This window comes from Brachypodium distachyon, chromosome 2 (assembly GCF_000005505.3).
Source record: "Brachypodium distachyon strain Bd21 chromosome 2, Brachypodium_distachyon_v3.0, whole genome shotgun sequence".
In the NCBI taxonomy this organism is placed as follows: domain Eukaryota; kingdom Viridiplantae; phylum Streptophyta; class Magnoliopsida; order Poales; family Poaceae; genus Brachypodium; species Brachypodium distachyon.
The window spans coordinates 38,576,744-38,593,051 of record NC_016132.3 but is presented as its reverse complement, the minus strand read 5'-3'; the positions used below and the strand labels follow the sequence as shown (position 1 = coordinate 38,593,051).

Sequence of the window (16,308 nt, the reverse complement as noted above, 5' to 3'; positions counted from 1 at the left end):
CCTTTCGTCCGCTCTCAACATACATTACTACTCCATCCGTTTCACAATTCTTGTCGTGATTTTAGTTCAAATTTGAACTAAAACCACATCAAGAATTATATCGGAGTACATGGCTAAGGTCACTCAGCTCATGCATGTTCAAATTAATGAGACTTGATCATGTATGCTGATACATGTTTTGAAGCTACTAAAACCAAGACTCAAACACCACCACTCACAGGAATAAACTTAATTAATTAACACTGAAGATCTTTATTCAAATCATCTCTCATTGAGATTGTCCGGGAAAACATGCATGCATGGAGATAGCTCAGGAGGGATAGAGGGGAGAAGGAGGAGTGAGGTTGGAGACACTCAGCGATAGGAGAAACACAACGGGAGGGCCTTACAAGGTCAAGAAAAGGCCTTACAAGGTCAAGAACGTTAATTCTGGCACGAGGAATTACCAGAAAATGGTTTAACTAAGGGTGAAGTGCGGGAGTTCAATTTGAGGGATAAAAGAAAGCTCAGTCGGGATAACACCGGCTTATAGGCTAGGAGGCCCTTATAGCTTTTACTTTCCACTGCATATGCGGCATCTTGATGACATTTCCCCAGTTTAAGAAGTCGAATGCTGCTCTTTGTTGGCAATGATCATGGACAACAAAGATGCTGGATGCTTCTCTCCACTTGTAAATCTGGGGAAAAAAGTGAAAATAATGAAGATAAAATCGTTGCATTATTGCACTATTATCTTTGTGAAAGTAGAGGTAGCATGCAATAACTTACAGGGATGTTACGGATGTTGCCAGTCCAAGATCTAGGGTTTTGATCATCCAGTAGTGTATCCTCATCCTTTAGTACCATCTTTGAAACAATCAAACACTGCATGCATGTCATGTCATGTTGCAATGCATCATGGTCGTCATCAACTCCTCAATTAATTTAAGTTCAAAAACAACGTAAAGAACAAATAAATTGAAAGGGATATCGAGATACACAGAGGCCAACAAGATCACAAGTAAACAATGATTTAATACAGAAGTTCGAGAAAACACGGAGAGGGTAACTGGAACTTGGAAGAGCAACACATTATCCAAGTTGTAACATACGTAAGAACTAGATCATAAACTTTTAGTTTCTCTTCAACAAACTTGTACTACATTTCTAACCCAAAATTGTACTCTAGTGATAAAATACAAGAGTCTGGGTACAAAAAAGGAAGAAGAAGAAAGCATTACACCTATTAGCTTAATTAGCTACATGCAGAAGGAAGAAACACTCAAGCTTCTTGCATATCCGGGAAGAGAAAGAAGAAGAGTCTTGAGGGGAAGGAGGGGAATGGAGGTCTAGTAGATTAGATCTCACCTGCTGCTGGAGTTGGGGAAGAAGATATCTGCAGATACTTAATTCAGAGATGTAGCTAAGTAGTACTAGCGATAGAGAAGACTCATCTCTTTGCTGCTGGTGCTGCTGCCCCTCACCTGCTGGGTTCAGATTTATACTGCAAGAAGCCAAGAACAAAGGGTAGTGGGATATCTAATGGATGGACACAGAGGGCCTCCCTTGAACTGGATGTAGGCCAGGACAGGTGGCTCTCTCTTTAATTTTAGCTTGGCTTTCCACGAGGGGAATCTTTGTCCTTTCCCCCCTCTTCCTCCTGATCCCCATCTTTTTGTCTTGACCGTGCTTAGAGACATGCATTAGTGTAGCTTGATTGGATCAACTCGCTAGCTACAAGTTGTCTGACTACGTACTGTAGCAGTACGTAGTCAGTAGTATATACCTAGATGTCTGGGGTTGATTTTCTGTCTGTTGACTAATTTGGAGTTACAAACATGCAAGCATATGTGGCTATATGCATGCTGATTTTCTAATTAGTTGTCACTGGGACCGGCCTAGGTTAATCTTAGTTAGTTATATACATCTAACTCCCAATTAGCACTAAATCTCTCTCTCTCTCTCTTCCTTTTTTTAATTAGCTAGGTATTCTTCTTCAAGCTCAATTAGTCAAGGTGCGGTCTCTCATTTTTTTTATGCAACTAATTTCAAAATTCATTCAATTGTCCTTCAATCCCTATTCATCTCCACCTTGACTCACCCGATAGGCTACATGGAAACATCAAAATCATTTGCCTGGTAAAGATGACTAATTACACAATGATTAACTAGGCTTTTAAGAATCTAAATGTACATATATTTTGAAAAAAAAACTTGCCTACAGTACATGTACATATACAAACTCAGAGGCCGGTGGTCATCGATCAGTATATATTGCTGGAACTGAGAGTGCTCCAAACTCTGAAGCCATCTGATGGCATGCACGTGGAGGAGCGCGCAAATTAAAGCGAGGGGATGGAAGCAGCTAGAGCCATATATACTTCTCATGCTAGTTCCCATAAATCATGCAGATCGATGCAGGAGATAGGTAGCAGCTCTTCCTTTCTTTCGGCTCATGGGGAACGGGAGAGATCATGGAATCAAGAACGAGCGAGGTCGACATGTTGCAGAGCCACGGCTCCTGCTTTCACATGCCTAAATTAAACTACACACTGTACCCTGGCCCAGTGCTTATGTTAATTCATGCCAACGCAACGGAAAGTGCTAGGCATCCCGTTATACAAGGTCAACACCCCTCCTCGCGTGTGACGGGATGACAAGTCAACACATGTAAACTCAGAAATGTCTTAAGAGGCCAATACGACTTGAACTTGCTCTGATACCATATGTCAAGCTTCATGCGCTAACCAACGCAACCAAGAGGCCGATCTGATGGAAAGGGCTAGTCAGCCCACTTATAAACTTCAACACCATTGATCCATAGAGGTACGTAGCTGTTGTGCTGTGTTGCCTGTCATGCATGGTGTCATGTGACAGATACCATATATGGTAATGCATTGCAGTTAGTGTGGGAAGCCTGGTCATAACAAGAAAGGCTGCCATGATGCAAAACTTGGTTTGAAACCAAAGTAGGAGCTGAAGAGGAGGGTAAGAGCACACCCTCTGTCATCATCTTCATCTTCAGAGGACGATGATGATCCACCTCCTAAGGTAATTACTGTTTCATCCTTTTGTCCATTTCTTTTTTATCTCAGAAGGGCAGCTCAGCAGTCGTATGCATTTTGTACCAGATTGACAGAACAATTGGGTTGGACAGAGTGAGGCATGAATATGGACAAGAAAAACTGTCTGAAATGATGGAACAGGTAATAATACATAATTTCCCAATATATGTGTATTAACTATGGTCTTTCTAATTCAAAATTAGCTCATAATTAGCCCATTTCTCAAACTTGTAGAGAGAAATGTCACAAAGAACAGACACATATGCGCCATTGCCCAGTTCACAGTTCATTGAATCACATGTTGAAAACCTGGATCCTGTACCATCAACCACTAAGACAAACGGAGGAAGCCTGCAAAGGAAACTTGATGCCATGAAGCAAATGAAGATGAAGGCTGTAGAGGGAAAAAGAGAAGTGGCAGATCAAGCAAAATTTGATGCTGCTATGAAAGATCTAGAGGAAATAGAAGCTAGAAGAAAAGAAGAACTAGAGAAGAAGGCAGCTGCCATACAAGAAAAGAAGGTTGTAGCAGCAGAGAAGAAGAAAATTGCAGCTGAAGCTAGGCAGGTTACAGCAGCAGAGAGGCAGAAAATTGCAGAAGAGAAGAAGATTGCAGCTGCAGCTGAGAAGAGAAGACTTGCTGAGGAGAAGAAGAAAGAGGCTGCAGAGAAGAAGAAATCAGCTATGGAGAGGAAAGAGGCTGCTCAAGCTGCTGCCTCTGCTAGAAGAGCTGCTGGAGCTGGAACATCTGGCCGTGCAGCAAAGAAAGGAAGAAAAGATTCCATGTTTGACTATCTGGCTGGGTTTTAAGGCTGTAGAGAGGCTGCTGTTTTAACAGACCTGTAATGCACTAATTAATGTTGGTTATTTCTGTCATAAAACTGTAATGCACTTATTCTGGGCCACTCTTTCATTTTGGTGCTTATGGTCTAGTTCAAACGTTGTTGAGAATCTGTAAATTTTGGTGGTGACCTGTAATGCAGCAAAGCTTTTGTGGCAGAAATTTGAATCAAAATCTGTCGACAATTCCATCAAATTTTGCATTATATAAATTGCAGTCAGACGTTATCAAAATCTGTAGAAATTCAGTTCAAATTATGACCAAACTCTGTACAAATCATGCCATTGCAAAATCTTGACTTGCAACAGAAATTACACAACACACTTTCTCATTTTAATCGAAGGGCCATTGGCCGAAATTTTATTAAGCAAGAAGACAGGTGTGGGCAGGGGAGTTACAAAGAGCAGGAGAGCCTGAGCTAAAGAAGCTACAAGGACCAAAGCTACAAAGAGCTACCGAAGTAGCATACCAGCCAGAGCTAAAGAAGCTACAAGGACCAAAGCTACAAAGAGCTAGTCCGTACAGAAGTAGTATTCCTCGGTCCAACAAAGTATGTCTCAATTTTGACTAAATTTGAATGCATTTATACACTAAGTCAATACATTTAAATTTTGACAAACTTGAGACATCTTTTCTTGGAGGAAGAGTAGCATATTATCTTCGGTCAAAGTCTGAAAACACCTTCCACCTTACCGTCTTCGAATTCCCTTCTTAGCTTCGTGAGCGTATTCAGAAATACCTTAGAGGCTGGCTATGGAAAGGTGATCTCAATTGTGGTAGTGGAAGCTGCCTAGTGCGCTGGTCCACGGTCTGCTCGCCCAAAGAATTTGGTGGCCTCGGTGTGCTTGACATCGACAAATGTGGTCGCGTTCTTCGTCTGCGTTGGGAATGGCTGCGGTGGACCAAGCCGGATAAGCCGTGGGCCGCGGTTGCTTCTTCCCTCAGCAACGCGGATATATGCCTCTTCGCTGCTATTACTTCTATCACAGTCCGTAATGGTCATTTTGCTAATTTTTGACATGATGCTTGGCTCTTTCGCCAGAGGCCCAAGGATATTGCCCCTGGCCTGTACAAGCTTGCACGCCGCAAAAACCGTTGTGTTAGGGATGCAAGATGGCAATCCAAGTGGATCTCTGACATTGCTCATGGCGTGAGTCCTGCCAACATTGGTCATTTCATCTGCCTATTTGTCCTCCTCGATGAGGCTCCGCCCCTTCTTGATGGTGATGATACTATCACCTGGAACCTAACGTCGAGCGGCTCGTATACTGCGCATAGCGCCTACCTTGCCCAGTTCCAAGGGATCACCAGGAAGCCTTTTGGGGCCATGTTCTGGAACATTTGGGCGCCCGAGAAATGCAGTTTTTTCGGTTGGCTGGTTGTTCTTGGTAGGATCCTACCGCTGACCTCCTCACTCGGAAGAACATCCCTAATGATAAGTGGTGCCTTTTTGTCATAATAGTGAGGAGACGGCAATTCATCTCACTACGAAATGCGCTTTTGCGCGTTCTATTTGGACCTTGATTGCCGGCTGGACGGGTATTCAGTCCCTCCACCCGAGTGCATGGATTGACACTTCCTCGGTGTTGCTTTGGTGGACCGGGCTTTATTCGGTTAAACATTTGGGTAAACAGCCGGCCAAAGCAGTTGCCTCTCTGTCCCTTCTCACTATGTGGGAAACTTGGAAGGAGAGAAATCGGTGTATTTTCCAACACAAGCTTAAATCGCCTTCTGCTGTTTTCCTGTTGATCAAGGAGGAAGCTGCCCTCTGGGATCGCGCGGATGCAAAGATTGGTGCTTTGACATCTGGAGATGATGATGTTCCTTGATTTCAGTTGCTTTGTAACTTAATCTCTCTCCCCCTTCTCTTGTTCCTTTTTTTTTCTTTTCCGTATTTTGTGTAAACCCTAGGGTTGATTCTCTCAACCCTCCTATTGGCAATAAATAGTCCGCTGTGGCTGTTTGCTTAAAAAAGAAGGTCTGAAAAACGACCTCATTTACAACCAACTGTGCAAGATTACAGAAAAAAACTCAGAGAGCTGAAACACAACCGGCAGTTCTCCAGGATCAACTCAATCTTCAGTGCAGTGGTCCACCAATCTTCACTGTTGCTCAAAGCGATACCTGGGATATGAAAACACACTTTCTCATTTTGCAGTCGGGGCAGCAAATTAGTGGTACAGCTGGCCTGTGCCGTCGCTTCTCCGCCGATGAACTAGCTCGATGGAGAGACATCGCAGCGGGGACGGGATGGATTCTGTTGATGATGTGCAGCGGCGACGTTCGCCCAGCAAGGAGGAGGGATAGCGGCGAGGAGCGGTGATGGCGAGGAGGGATAGTGGCGAGGAGCCGGACACGGCTGCACGAGCTAGGGATTTGAGAATGGAGAGGATGGGGAAAGGAAAAGAGGACGCCACGCTGTTAAATATGCGGTTCGTATACGGCACACGTCAGCACAAAACGGTTCGGAATAGAAATTAGGACTGTATAAGCCCCACTTAAACAACACTGTTCACTCCGTAAGAGCAACTCCAGCCGTCCTCCCCATATGGCGTCCAGCCTGCCACAATTGAAAAAACCCCTAGTCGTCTAGGTGGTCCATCCACGAGTCGCGCCGCCGCCGTCGTCGCCTTCATAACTCGCCTACTTCACCGGCACGAGTGTCGGCGTGGCCTTCTTCGCCTCCTCCTTGGCCGCCTAGGCCGCCAGCGCACTCGTCGGCACGCTGCCCCGGGCACTCCTCCAGGTCGGAGTTGCCACGGTGGTCGATGGCGACGCTCTCGTACTTCGGAGGAGGCGCCCACTCCTCCGGCTCTAGCTTCAGCCACCGTGCTCTGGCCGAGGAGGAACCCGGGTGTGCCCGAGGACGAGCCGGAGCCACCGCCCAGGTAGCGGTGGTGTCCGGCCGGTGGAGGAGGGAGACGGAGGGCCGATGGAGGAGGGAGAGGGACGGGCGTGCCTCCGTCGAGCTGCAGCTGATTGCCAGCGGCAATGTGAGCGAGGACGCCGTCGATTGAGCGCCCCTGCCAGAAGGCGCGCCGGCCGTCGATGTTGGTCCGCACTGTCGGGAGCGGCACATCGTGGACGCGCGCCGGTGCTCGTCGTCGAAGAGACCGGCCGAGGCGGTGCCGGTCTCACGATTCCACTCCGCCGACGCCTGTTGCTCCGGCGTTAGGGCGTGGACCCAGCGGTCCGAGATGCGCTCTCGCAGGCGCGCACCCGTCTGCACCGGTGGGACGGGCCCGACGCCCTAGCTGAGCTGCCAGCCGTGGGGGAGGCGGCAGTCCGACGGCGACAGGTAGGCGGCAGTCCGAATCGCGTCGGCCTCGTCGATGTGGAGCCAGCGATGCTCGTCCTAGTGGGCCATGGCGAGGTCGAGGGAGGAGGAGGAGAGAAGACGAGGGAGGAGATGGGTGAGGTGGATGAATGTCAACGTCGACGGCGCTGCCTTTTATAGGCGCCGCCGGGGGTGTGAACGCGGCGGGAAACGGCATTGGGAATGCGCGTGGAAGCTGACGAGACTGGGCGGCGGTTTGATCCGGCGACTGCCATAACTCGCCTGCGAAGTCGAGGCGAAGCCGTGGACGATTAATGCCGAAGCCGGTGAGAGTAATAAATGGCGCTGACAAGACGGGCCCACGTCATAAAACGCGCGCCGGCTACTTTTGGAAATAGGAAAACTGGCTGGGTCTGTTTTTGGACGCCGGCGCGCCTATTTCGCGTTTGGGGGCTGGCTGAAGTTGCTCTAGCAACGAGACTCAAATTTGAGGACCAAAATGCACGTATTCTGCAAGTTTAGAGGACCAATTGTGCATTTCACTCGTTTCACGCAGAGGAGGAAAACAGGGCAGTATAATTTGTCCTTTCTTTTCTTTGCGCTTGCGCATCTCAATGCCGAGCGCCCCGACGGCCCAAAACCCCGTCGCTGGTCTTCCTCCTCCAGCGAGCGCCGCCACCCCGTCCCGCTGCCGAGCGCCCCAGCCCCCTGGCTCCCTCGCTCGTCTTCCTCCTCGTGCGAGCGCATCCACCGCAGGTATCTATCCCCCCTTCAATTCTCTCGTTCCCGACCGTTTCTCCTCCCATCACCCCACCAACAGATCCCGCCCTTTAGCTTCCCGTTGCGTCTCCTTAATCTTCCCCAATTCGTAACTGAGGCAAAAATCAAGGTAGGGCGGGCACTACCGGGTCCTCCGCCCTTGGCAGCAGGTTGTGCTTTTTTTCGAGTTGGGCTGGATGGATGAATGGGATTTTTTGGGATAGAATGAGGAGAATAAGCAGTGGGCTGCTTGGTTGAAATCCATATATGTACATACATAATCAATTTTGTAGTGGGTGCACAAATGAACACCCTTGTACGGCTGTATCTCTGCCCCTGTCGATGGGAGACAAGGTCGTGCGTCTGGGGTGGGATGATTGTTCAATGTACGGTATTGTTAGGATCTCCCAGAAAAATCATTGAGATTAAGTGAGATAACACAGGGTCGGAATGCTTCGCCATACCAGCCTCGCGTTTTTTATTTCTGCTTGTAGCTTGTAGTGGGGCATCCGAGGTAGGCCTTGTGTATGTGTCTGTCTAAACTGGCTGACCTTGAATCCGTTTCGCAGGATTTTTGGAGCATGAAATAAGATGCTCCTCAAAAGCAAATTCAAGCTGGCCACGGCTGTCGGCATCGTGTTGTCGATTCTGTCGCTGCTGGTGCACCTTTTTCTTGCAAACTATTCTGCTGGCGGGATCACAAACCCTAGCGTGCTTAAGGATCATGTCCTTCCATTTGGATCGGTAATTCATGAGTTATGACTTCCAAATTATTTTGCAGTTTGGATGCTAACTTCGGCATTTCGTTTCATATCTTAATGCAGAGTTGCTTAGGAGCTAATATCTTTTTTTCTTGCTTCGTGATTTCGGCAGAGACCCCGACCCCGTAGATTGTGGGGACCATTGAGTACACTCGATCACCTACACCCCTATGCAGAACCTAGAAAAGTCTACCCTGGTAATTTGGTTCTCAACTCTCACCTACCATATATGATTTTGATTTCCTTTTTTCCTAAATTAGTCACCTCAAATAACACCAACAAACATACCTTTTTCAGACGTTGAATAGGGGACACACTATGATTAGTTGATCCTTTTATTTCACACAATATTTTATCTTTTCTTGGATTTATTCAGCCCTCCCCTGTTTTAACGTTGTAACCACCACTCAACAGTACTATGTATTGACCTTACACACTACTCATGTCTCTAGCTACTGCAGAACTTAGAACATTTCGGGATGGTTTGGTTAATAAAATTGGTGCTATTTGTATATTCAGTAGACCCATATATCATTTTAGTTTTTTTCTTCCAATTCAAACTCTCATACTTAAACCTCCTGTTTTGTTTGATACACCATGTCGCAGCTCCAGCTATGCAGAATGGTTTTATTTATGCAAAGATTTATGGTGGCTTTGAGAAGATACAGTCTTCAGTAAGTTTCCTTCTGTACATTACCATTGGTGTTGTCATTATGCTGTAGGATCATGACATATTTCTGTTTGTTAGATCTGTGATCTTGTCGCCGTTGCCAGGCTCTTAAATGCCACTCTTGTCATTCCTGAAATACAAGCGACAACTCGTGCAAAGGGCATCAGGTCCATGTCTCCTTCCGCCTTTTGATATTCAGATTGCTCATTTATCTATTGCTTACACCCTGTCCTGTATTGACAACTAAGAATAGTTCTTTGCTTGTTTCAATCTTGCAGCTCAAAATTTAAAAGTTTTTCATACCTCTATCATGAAGAGCACTTCATTGCTGCACTTTCCAACGATGTGCCTATTGTGCGGGGTTTGCCAAAGGATCTCAGAGAAGCTAGAAAAAAGATAAAATTTCCCACAGTATCTCCTAAGAATACAGCGACTTCAGAATATTACACCACAGAAGTCTTGCCCAGGCTTGCCAAATCAAAAGTCATTGGGATAATCATTAATGGAGGTAAATGTCTCCAGGTATCCTCCAGAAGCCACTAGCTTTTTTCATTCTTTGTTTTGTGGTACATTGTGAACTTAGAGTGCTTTGTGTATGTTTTCTGCAGTCAATCCTTCCTGCAAGCTTGGAGGAACTTCAAAGACTTAGGTGCAGGGTAGCTTTCCATGCTCTCAAGTTCCGTCCAGAAATTCAGTCTCTTGGGAGCCAAATTGTAGAAAGGTGATGCTTTCTATCTTTGGTCATATTTGTAAATATGATGGATCTGTATTAGTGTTTTTAATTTTCTGTTTAGTAGATATATTGGCCTGAGCCAATATATCTGTGTTTGCCGCCACTGTAACCCCTCACCATATTGCCGGGAGACTTTCACTGCCATCATAAAGCTTCAATTCCATAGTTGTCTTCAAAATTACTGAGGAAAAGAGATGTACTCTTTGCATATCCTGGAACATTTCCTTGTTGTGGAAAGTTTTGGGTTGGTCAGTCAGAATGTAGTGTGTAGGTGTGACTATGTAAAATTGAAATACTACACTTTCAAACTTCTCTAGTTATAGGATATGGTATTTTGATCTGCTTTTGCTGTTCTGATAGCTCTGGTGTATTTTTATAGGCTGCGAGCATCTGGTCGTCCTTATCTAGCATATCACCCAGGATTGCTAAGAGATACTCTTGCTTTTCATGGCTGTGCAGAACTTTTCCAGGTTGGTAGAGTTAGGATGGTTATATTCTAATGTGAATGCTGGATGGATTTCCGTGCAATATCTATTTGACTGATTTTTTATTTGATTTTTTCCAGGACATCCATACAGAACTTATTCAATATAGAAGGAATCAGATGATCAAGCGAGGAACTGTAAAGGAACAGCTCTCAGTTGATTCAGTGTCCATGAAGATAAATGGTTCATGTCCACTCATGCCAGAGGAGGTGGGTTGCATATAATGCTTTGTTAAAGTCAATTTTGTCACTTATCTAGCCTGAAGCTTTTTGCATGCTACACAAATTTGAGTTAATTTCCACTGTTTAATAGAAATATGTAACAGTGCTACAGGCTTTTGTGTTTAGCTAAAAATCTGAGGGTGCCAAAACATGACCGACATAATAAGATAGTTATATTGCTACTTGTTGGTTTTCTTCTCAATAGGGAACCTTTAACTTGGCGACTTTAGGGTAGGGTGGTTTTATGTACACCTAAATAAGGATTGTGTCTTGCTTCTCTTCCATGAAATTATGCCAATACAGTATCCTCATTACTGTGTGTAACTCGTAATACATGCTTACTGCCAATACTATGGTGTAAACAATTTGTACTTACAGGTTGGACTTCTACTCCAAGCATTAGGTTATCCATCAACTACAATAATATACTTGGCTGGATCTGAGACCTTTGGTGGGCAAAGAGTACTTATTCCTCTACGAGCTATGTATGCCAATTTAGTTGATCGCACTTCCTTATGTACTCGGAGGGAGCTATCAGATTTAGTTGGCCCAGAGGCTCCTCTCTCCTCAGATACACCACATCCTCCATCTCCCAAGAGCGAGAAGGAACTCATTGAAGAATGGAAGAAAGCAGGGCCACGCCCAAGGCCACTCCCTCCACCTCCTGCAAGACCATTTTATGCTCATGAGAAGGAAGGGTGGTATGGGTGGATTGGTGAGAATGATACAGAACCTGACCCATCACCCATTGAATTTAGGAGGCAAGCGCACCGGTTGCTCTGGGACGCGCTTGATTATTTTGTTTCTGTTCAAGCTGACGCATTCTTTCCTGGCTTTCACAATGATGGGAGTGGTTGGCCAGACTACTCAAGTTTGGTAATGGGGCACCGGTTGTACCAAAACTCCTCTGGTATAACCTATAGGCCTGACAGGTATAACACCATTATTATCAGTAGTAGTGTTTATTACTTTTTGCTTGTAGATCAACATGTTCTTTATGAAATACCATTTTGAACCCTTATGTTTTGGGAAAAAAAAATATAATACTGACTGGCACATGCAGTAGTAAAATAGTTTTCACGGGGCAAGTTCATAACCATCTACTTCTGATCCAACGAAAGAGCTATGTATATTTAGACCTTCTAGGTCTTGTGAATTTGTTAGCGTGGCATTCAAAACCGTTTTGACAACTATAATTGTAGTGTATATATATTGCTTAATATTATGTAATTTCACATGTTGATCCAACATTTTCTTGTGAACAGAAGGACTGTTGTGGGACTGTTTCAAAATGTCAGCGATCATCTTTATCACCCGCCACGGAATTGGACATTGGCTGCACGTCAGCATCTGAATAATAGTGCAGGCATAGATGGCATCATAATGTCGGCTATGATGTCAAAACCTGCATCTTTTCTTGCACACCCGTTACCAGAGTGCTCTTGCAGAACGGCGAAGTCACCTGCCATTCAATCAGTGAAAGATAAGCACGGCGAGCTCCTATTTGGTGGTGAAGAAGAGTGCCCTGATTTGATCGTTCGCAGCCTAGCCAAGGTAGCCACCAAGAATAACGAACCTCAAAATGAGGATTACGAGGGTGAGTTGCTGGAAGATGACTCCAGCCAAGGCATGCAGGAGTCAGATAGAAGCGACACGAATAAATCCTCGGAGCAAGACGAGGAGATGGATCCAGATGATTAAAAGAGATGTGGAGCATGAAGCTACATCATACCCACCATCCGCTGTGAGCTCCAGATTATTCAGGCAGTTACCAGCTCCAGTTTACTCGAGCTGTAGCAGCATACATTGCAGGGACCTACTGGGCCAGCGGACAGTCGCTTACAGCAACACATCTTGGAAGCATCCGAGCACGCACAATAGGACTCTCGTCGACCTTGATTGCTTGCCTGGATTATCTCTGGTATATGACCTCGACACAGAACTAACAGTTGATTCTTCTCTCTGTGTTCCTTTTTTGTTGCGCATTTTTTGTGGGCGCACCCTGAAGAAATCGTTGCTGTACAAATGTCTATCGATGAGGAAGGATACATTAAATTTTTGGTGAGCTTGATATAAGCATCACGAGGGAACTCAACGTTGTGCTACTGCAAAGGACAATATGTTGCTCTCTAACAGCTGGGTGTTAAATTTTCTATATGCATACGAGCTTATTAAGTACTACGGAGTACCCCGTCCGATCCTAAATTCTTGTCCTGGTTTTGTTTAAATTTGAACTGAAACCACGACAAGAATTTAGGATCGGAGGGAGTAGTTTTTTTCAGGTTGCATTGCCATGTTATTGTCTCTCCATTTCACAATATTTTCTCCTGAACAAAGTTAAATTTATGTTTGATGATTCGCAAAAATGTTTGATGCAGTTCTTTTTTTCACCAGGTAGATTGCTAGTATGTCTTATGTAATAACGTGAGAATGATATAGTTCCATCAGATATCGATCGATGTTTTTACCTTTTGATATGCTTGAACGACAGATATGGTGTCTCCAGTTTTGGTGTGTGAGACCAGAATTCAACTGAGCATTGCAATAGATTTGGAATGAACTGAGGTAAGAATTGACTGCAAATTAGTCCCTCTTACTTAATGGTCAGACCGCCATGTTTCATTGTGCTCCATCTCTAATACTGCTGTTTCCTATAAGGTCCATATGAACTCTTATCCGTTGGTGTGGTGGTATTGTAGTCGTATCAACGGAAAGGAGTGTTCACAGAGTCAGATTTCTAGCAGGTGGTGCCAGAGTCCAGATGCCCGGATACAGATCTGGGTACTTGGTAGGACGACGGTGAAATTTGCGGCCCACCGATTAAGGATGGCCCATCACCGCACGGAGCCACAGACGACGTCTCGGGCTCGCGCTCCGCGGACCGCCGGGCCATAATTAAATTAGTACCACACCGTTTTATTAGGGAATTCAACGGCGGCATAAATAGCTACGTGCAATCACCGGATCGCCCTGAGTGCCGCGCTGCGGGCGGCACTCTGTTGGAGGGCACGGTTTGGGAGGATGAGATGGAGTAGAGAAAGGAGTGAGGGAACTTGCTGGGTTTGGGTTCGCCCTTGTGCGCTGAGCCCGTTGACCCTACTTGCCAAGCCCTCGTCTCATTTCTCGGCGAACGCGCTTGCTGGGCCCCGTACCCTGGGGCCTGTCACCCTAGGTCAACTAAGGCCCACGTGTGGGGGGCAAGCCCCTATCTCTACCAAACCGTCTATTTTTTTTTGTTTTACAAGTAAAAAATTCATCCTTTTTTGTGTCGATCCTCACATCGCTCTGTATCTGCCGGTCTCCATATACGGGAATTCCATGGCACCAGGGTCTCTCAAAGCCTCAAGACGCTCATCAACTCCGAGAACTCCAACCTTGTCACCATCTGCAGTTGTTGCTCGACTCATCGTCCATCATCAAGGGACTCTGTCGAGGTCCAAATGGCAGTAGCTCTACTCAACGAAAGTGCTTGCTGGCCCGCTCTGAGGGCTTGTGACCATAGATCATTTGTGTTATCGTTACCAAATATTTTTTATCCTTTTTTTTTGCATTTTAATCAGATTTTTACTCGGGCTTATACGATGCTTCCTCTGTCCAAGTTTATATGACCTCTCTTTAAAAATCGTAACAAAGGCATAGTGATAGAGAGAGAATAAATATAGATTTACTATTGAAAAATGCTAGCACCAAGATGAAACGTTGGTATCAAATCAAATAAAGTGAGAACCAAGAGATTTTTTTTTTGAAAGGTAAATAGATTTCTTTTTTGCGACAAGAACGGGGAGAATTGTTGCACGTAGTTAAGAAAGAGACATTTGGGAGTGCCTTATTTTTACGAATCATGACCTGCAGGATATAACAAACTTAGCCCCTCCTAAAAAGGGAATCTAGCACAACATTTAAAAGCTTAACTATGATGTATATGTTAGTAACTTGTACACCATTACAATTAAAGGGAAAGGCAATTTGATGAGTCATGCCGTGCTCTGCTAAGGTCGGTTCATCTTATGCAAACGTCACCAAAAAGTTGGTTGGAGAAATAAAAAGAGATCAAAAAGGCTTTTCCAATATGATCCATCTCACAATCCACACAACATTCCAAACTTAGTTCCACATCATTCATGTCGATCTGGTTTATTGCTTAACAACTTGTAGAACATCAAAACTTTAGTTTCTGAAAAGGATGCTATCTTGATTAGTGTGTGACATGTAAAGTGGAGAAGACAAGTCATACAGATCATGTACCAAGGTCCTTTACAACAAACCGTCGAATGATATGTGCAAGGAAGTGACTAATCATCACTTCCATTTGTAGCTAGTGCCACCTAATGCAACATACCAAGTGATTTGTTTGAGAAGGATCCAGACACTTTAAGAAAGATGATAAGGGATGGATGGTGCCATGGCAGCTATAAATATGGATGCACCATGAACATCCTCCTCCATCAAACCATCCTTCACACAAACACAAACACAAACACAAACACCAAAAGCAGTAGCCAACACCAGTCCACCATGAGAACCTTCCTCATCTTCGCTCTCCTCGCACTCGCAGCTAGCACCACCATTGCACAGCGAGAGACTAGATGTAGCCAGGGCATGGCGCAGGAGAAACCATGGTCGGTTCAGCCGGAGCAGCCGTGCCCACATCAACAACAAGATGAGAGACAACTGCAGCAGGGGCGCGAACAAGAAGTAGCACCCGTGTGGTGGCGGCGGCAGCAGCAGCAGCAGCTGTACCCATGCCAGGATTTCCTCCTGCAGGGATGCGCCGCGGCGCCGTTCCAGCTCCGGTCACAGATGCTGCAGCAGAGCAGCTGCCGAGCGTTGCAGGAGCAATGCTGCCAGCAGCTGGCCTTGATCCCTGTCCAGTCCCGGAAACAGGCCATCTACCAAGCTGTGCAAGCTGTGTTCAAGCAGCAGCTAGGACAAGGGCAGCAGGGCAGTCTCCTGTATCCTCAGCAGCAAGAGCAGACACTGTCGACGATGTGCAACAACGTGTATGGCCCACCGTATTCCCCGGTTACCACCTCGCCATTTGGCGTCGGTGCGGGCCATTGATGTGGCATCGGTACTAATTAGATAGGTGGATCACCGCTGTTTTGGTCGATCGACTGACCGATGCAGCGGTGACAAATAAAAGTGTCATGGCTCTTCATGTGTGACACCGGCCCTTACTATAGTTGTTGGAACTGATTTGGAATAAAAGACAAAGTTGTTTCTTTGTTCAGTAATGATCTGCGACAGCGAACCTAAATTGGGAAAACAATTAATAAGCTATATGTACCTCTTCTGCACGTTTAAGTAACCAGAAACCACTAGCTAGTTTTTCAGTTGTGCCATACATGTAGTGCTGAATCGGAAGGAGAAGATGCAGGACCGGGGTCTGGTGGTCATCTCCATGGTCTTCTTCATCCTGGAGTCCCCGGGGCTGCTCTTCAGTCTTCCCGATAGGTCAAATCCGTAGCTAGTTTTCAATAGGGTGAGACAACTTCAGCCAGGAGCCACCTTTGCTTC

The 16,308-nt window shown here is 45.6% G+C and overlaps 3 protein-coding genes and 1 long non-coding RNA gene across 4 annotated transcripts; 3 read left to right on the top strand and 1 right to left on the bottom strand.

Annotated features, from left to right (window-relative positions):
• Positions 1–223: 223 nt before the first annotated feature.
• LOC100842751 lies at positions 224–1,506 on the bottom strand. Its single transcript, XR_730764.3, has 3 exons — positions 1,348–1,506; positions 769–864; positions 224–677 (listed from the first exon to the last, which is right to left on the bottom strand). It is a non-coding gene; the product is annotated as an uncharacterized LOC100842751 (long non-coding RNA).
• Positions 1,507–2,914: 1,408 nt separating this feature from the next.
• Positions 2,915–3,994, top strand: LOC104583256 (uncharacterized abhydrolase domain-containing protein DDB_G0269086-like). The gene is made up of 3 exons (XM_010235085.2): positions 2,915–3,030; positions 3,111–3,185; positions 3,279–3,994. The coding sequence occupies exons 2-3, from the start codon at positions 3,174–3,176 to the stop codon at positions 3,852–3,854; spliced, it is 588 nt and encodes a 195-aa protein (XP_010233387.2). The 5' UTR covers positions 2,915–3,030; positions 3,111–3,173; the 3' UTR covers positions 3,855–3,994.
• A 3,760-nt stretch (positions 3,995–7,754) lies between these two features.
• On the top strand, positions 7,755–13,142 carry LOC100842444 (protein EMBRYO SAC DEVELOPMENT ARREST 30). Its single transcript, XM_003569025.4, has 11 exons — positions 7,755–7,918; positions 8,491–8,665; positions 8,795–8,879; positions 9,289–9,356; positions 9,431–9,519; positions 9,631–9,874; positions 9,961–10,073; positions 10,465–10,555; positions 10,651–10,779; positions 11,170–11,723; positions 12,057–13,142. Exons 2-11 carry the CDS (start codon positions 8,513–8,515, stop codon positions 12,490–12,492), a joined length of 1,962 nt encoding a protein of 653 aa, XP_003569073.1. The 5' UTR covers positions 7,755–7,918; positions 8,491–8,512; the 3' UTR covers positions 12,493–13,142.
• Positions 13,143–15,196: 2,054 nt separating this feature from the next.
• On the top strand, positions 15,197–16,025 carry LOC104582771 (avenin-3). The gene has a single exon (XM_010233526.3). The coding sequence runs from the start codon at positions 15,220–15,222 to the stop codon at positions 15,850–15,852; it is 633 nt and encodes a 210-aa protein (XP_010231828.2). The 5' UTR covers positions 15,197–15,219; the 3' UTR covers positions 15,853–16,025.
• Positions 16,026–16,308: the final 283 nt, after the last annotated feature.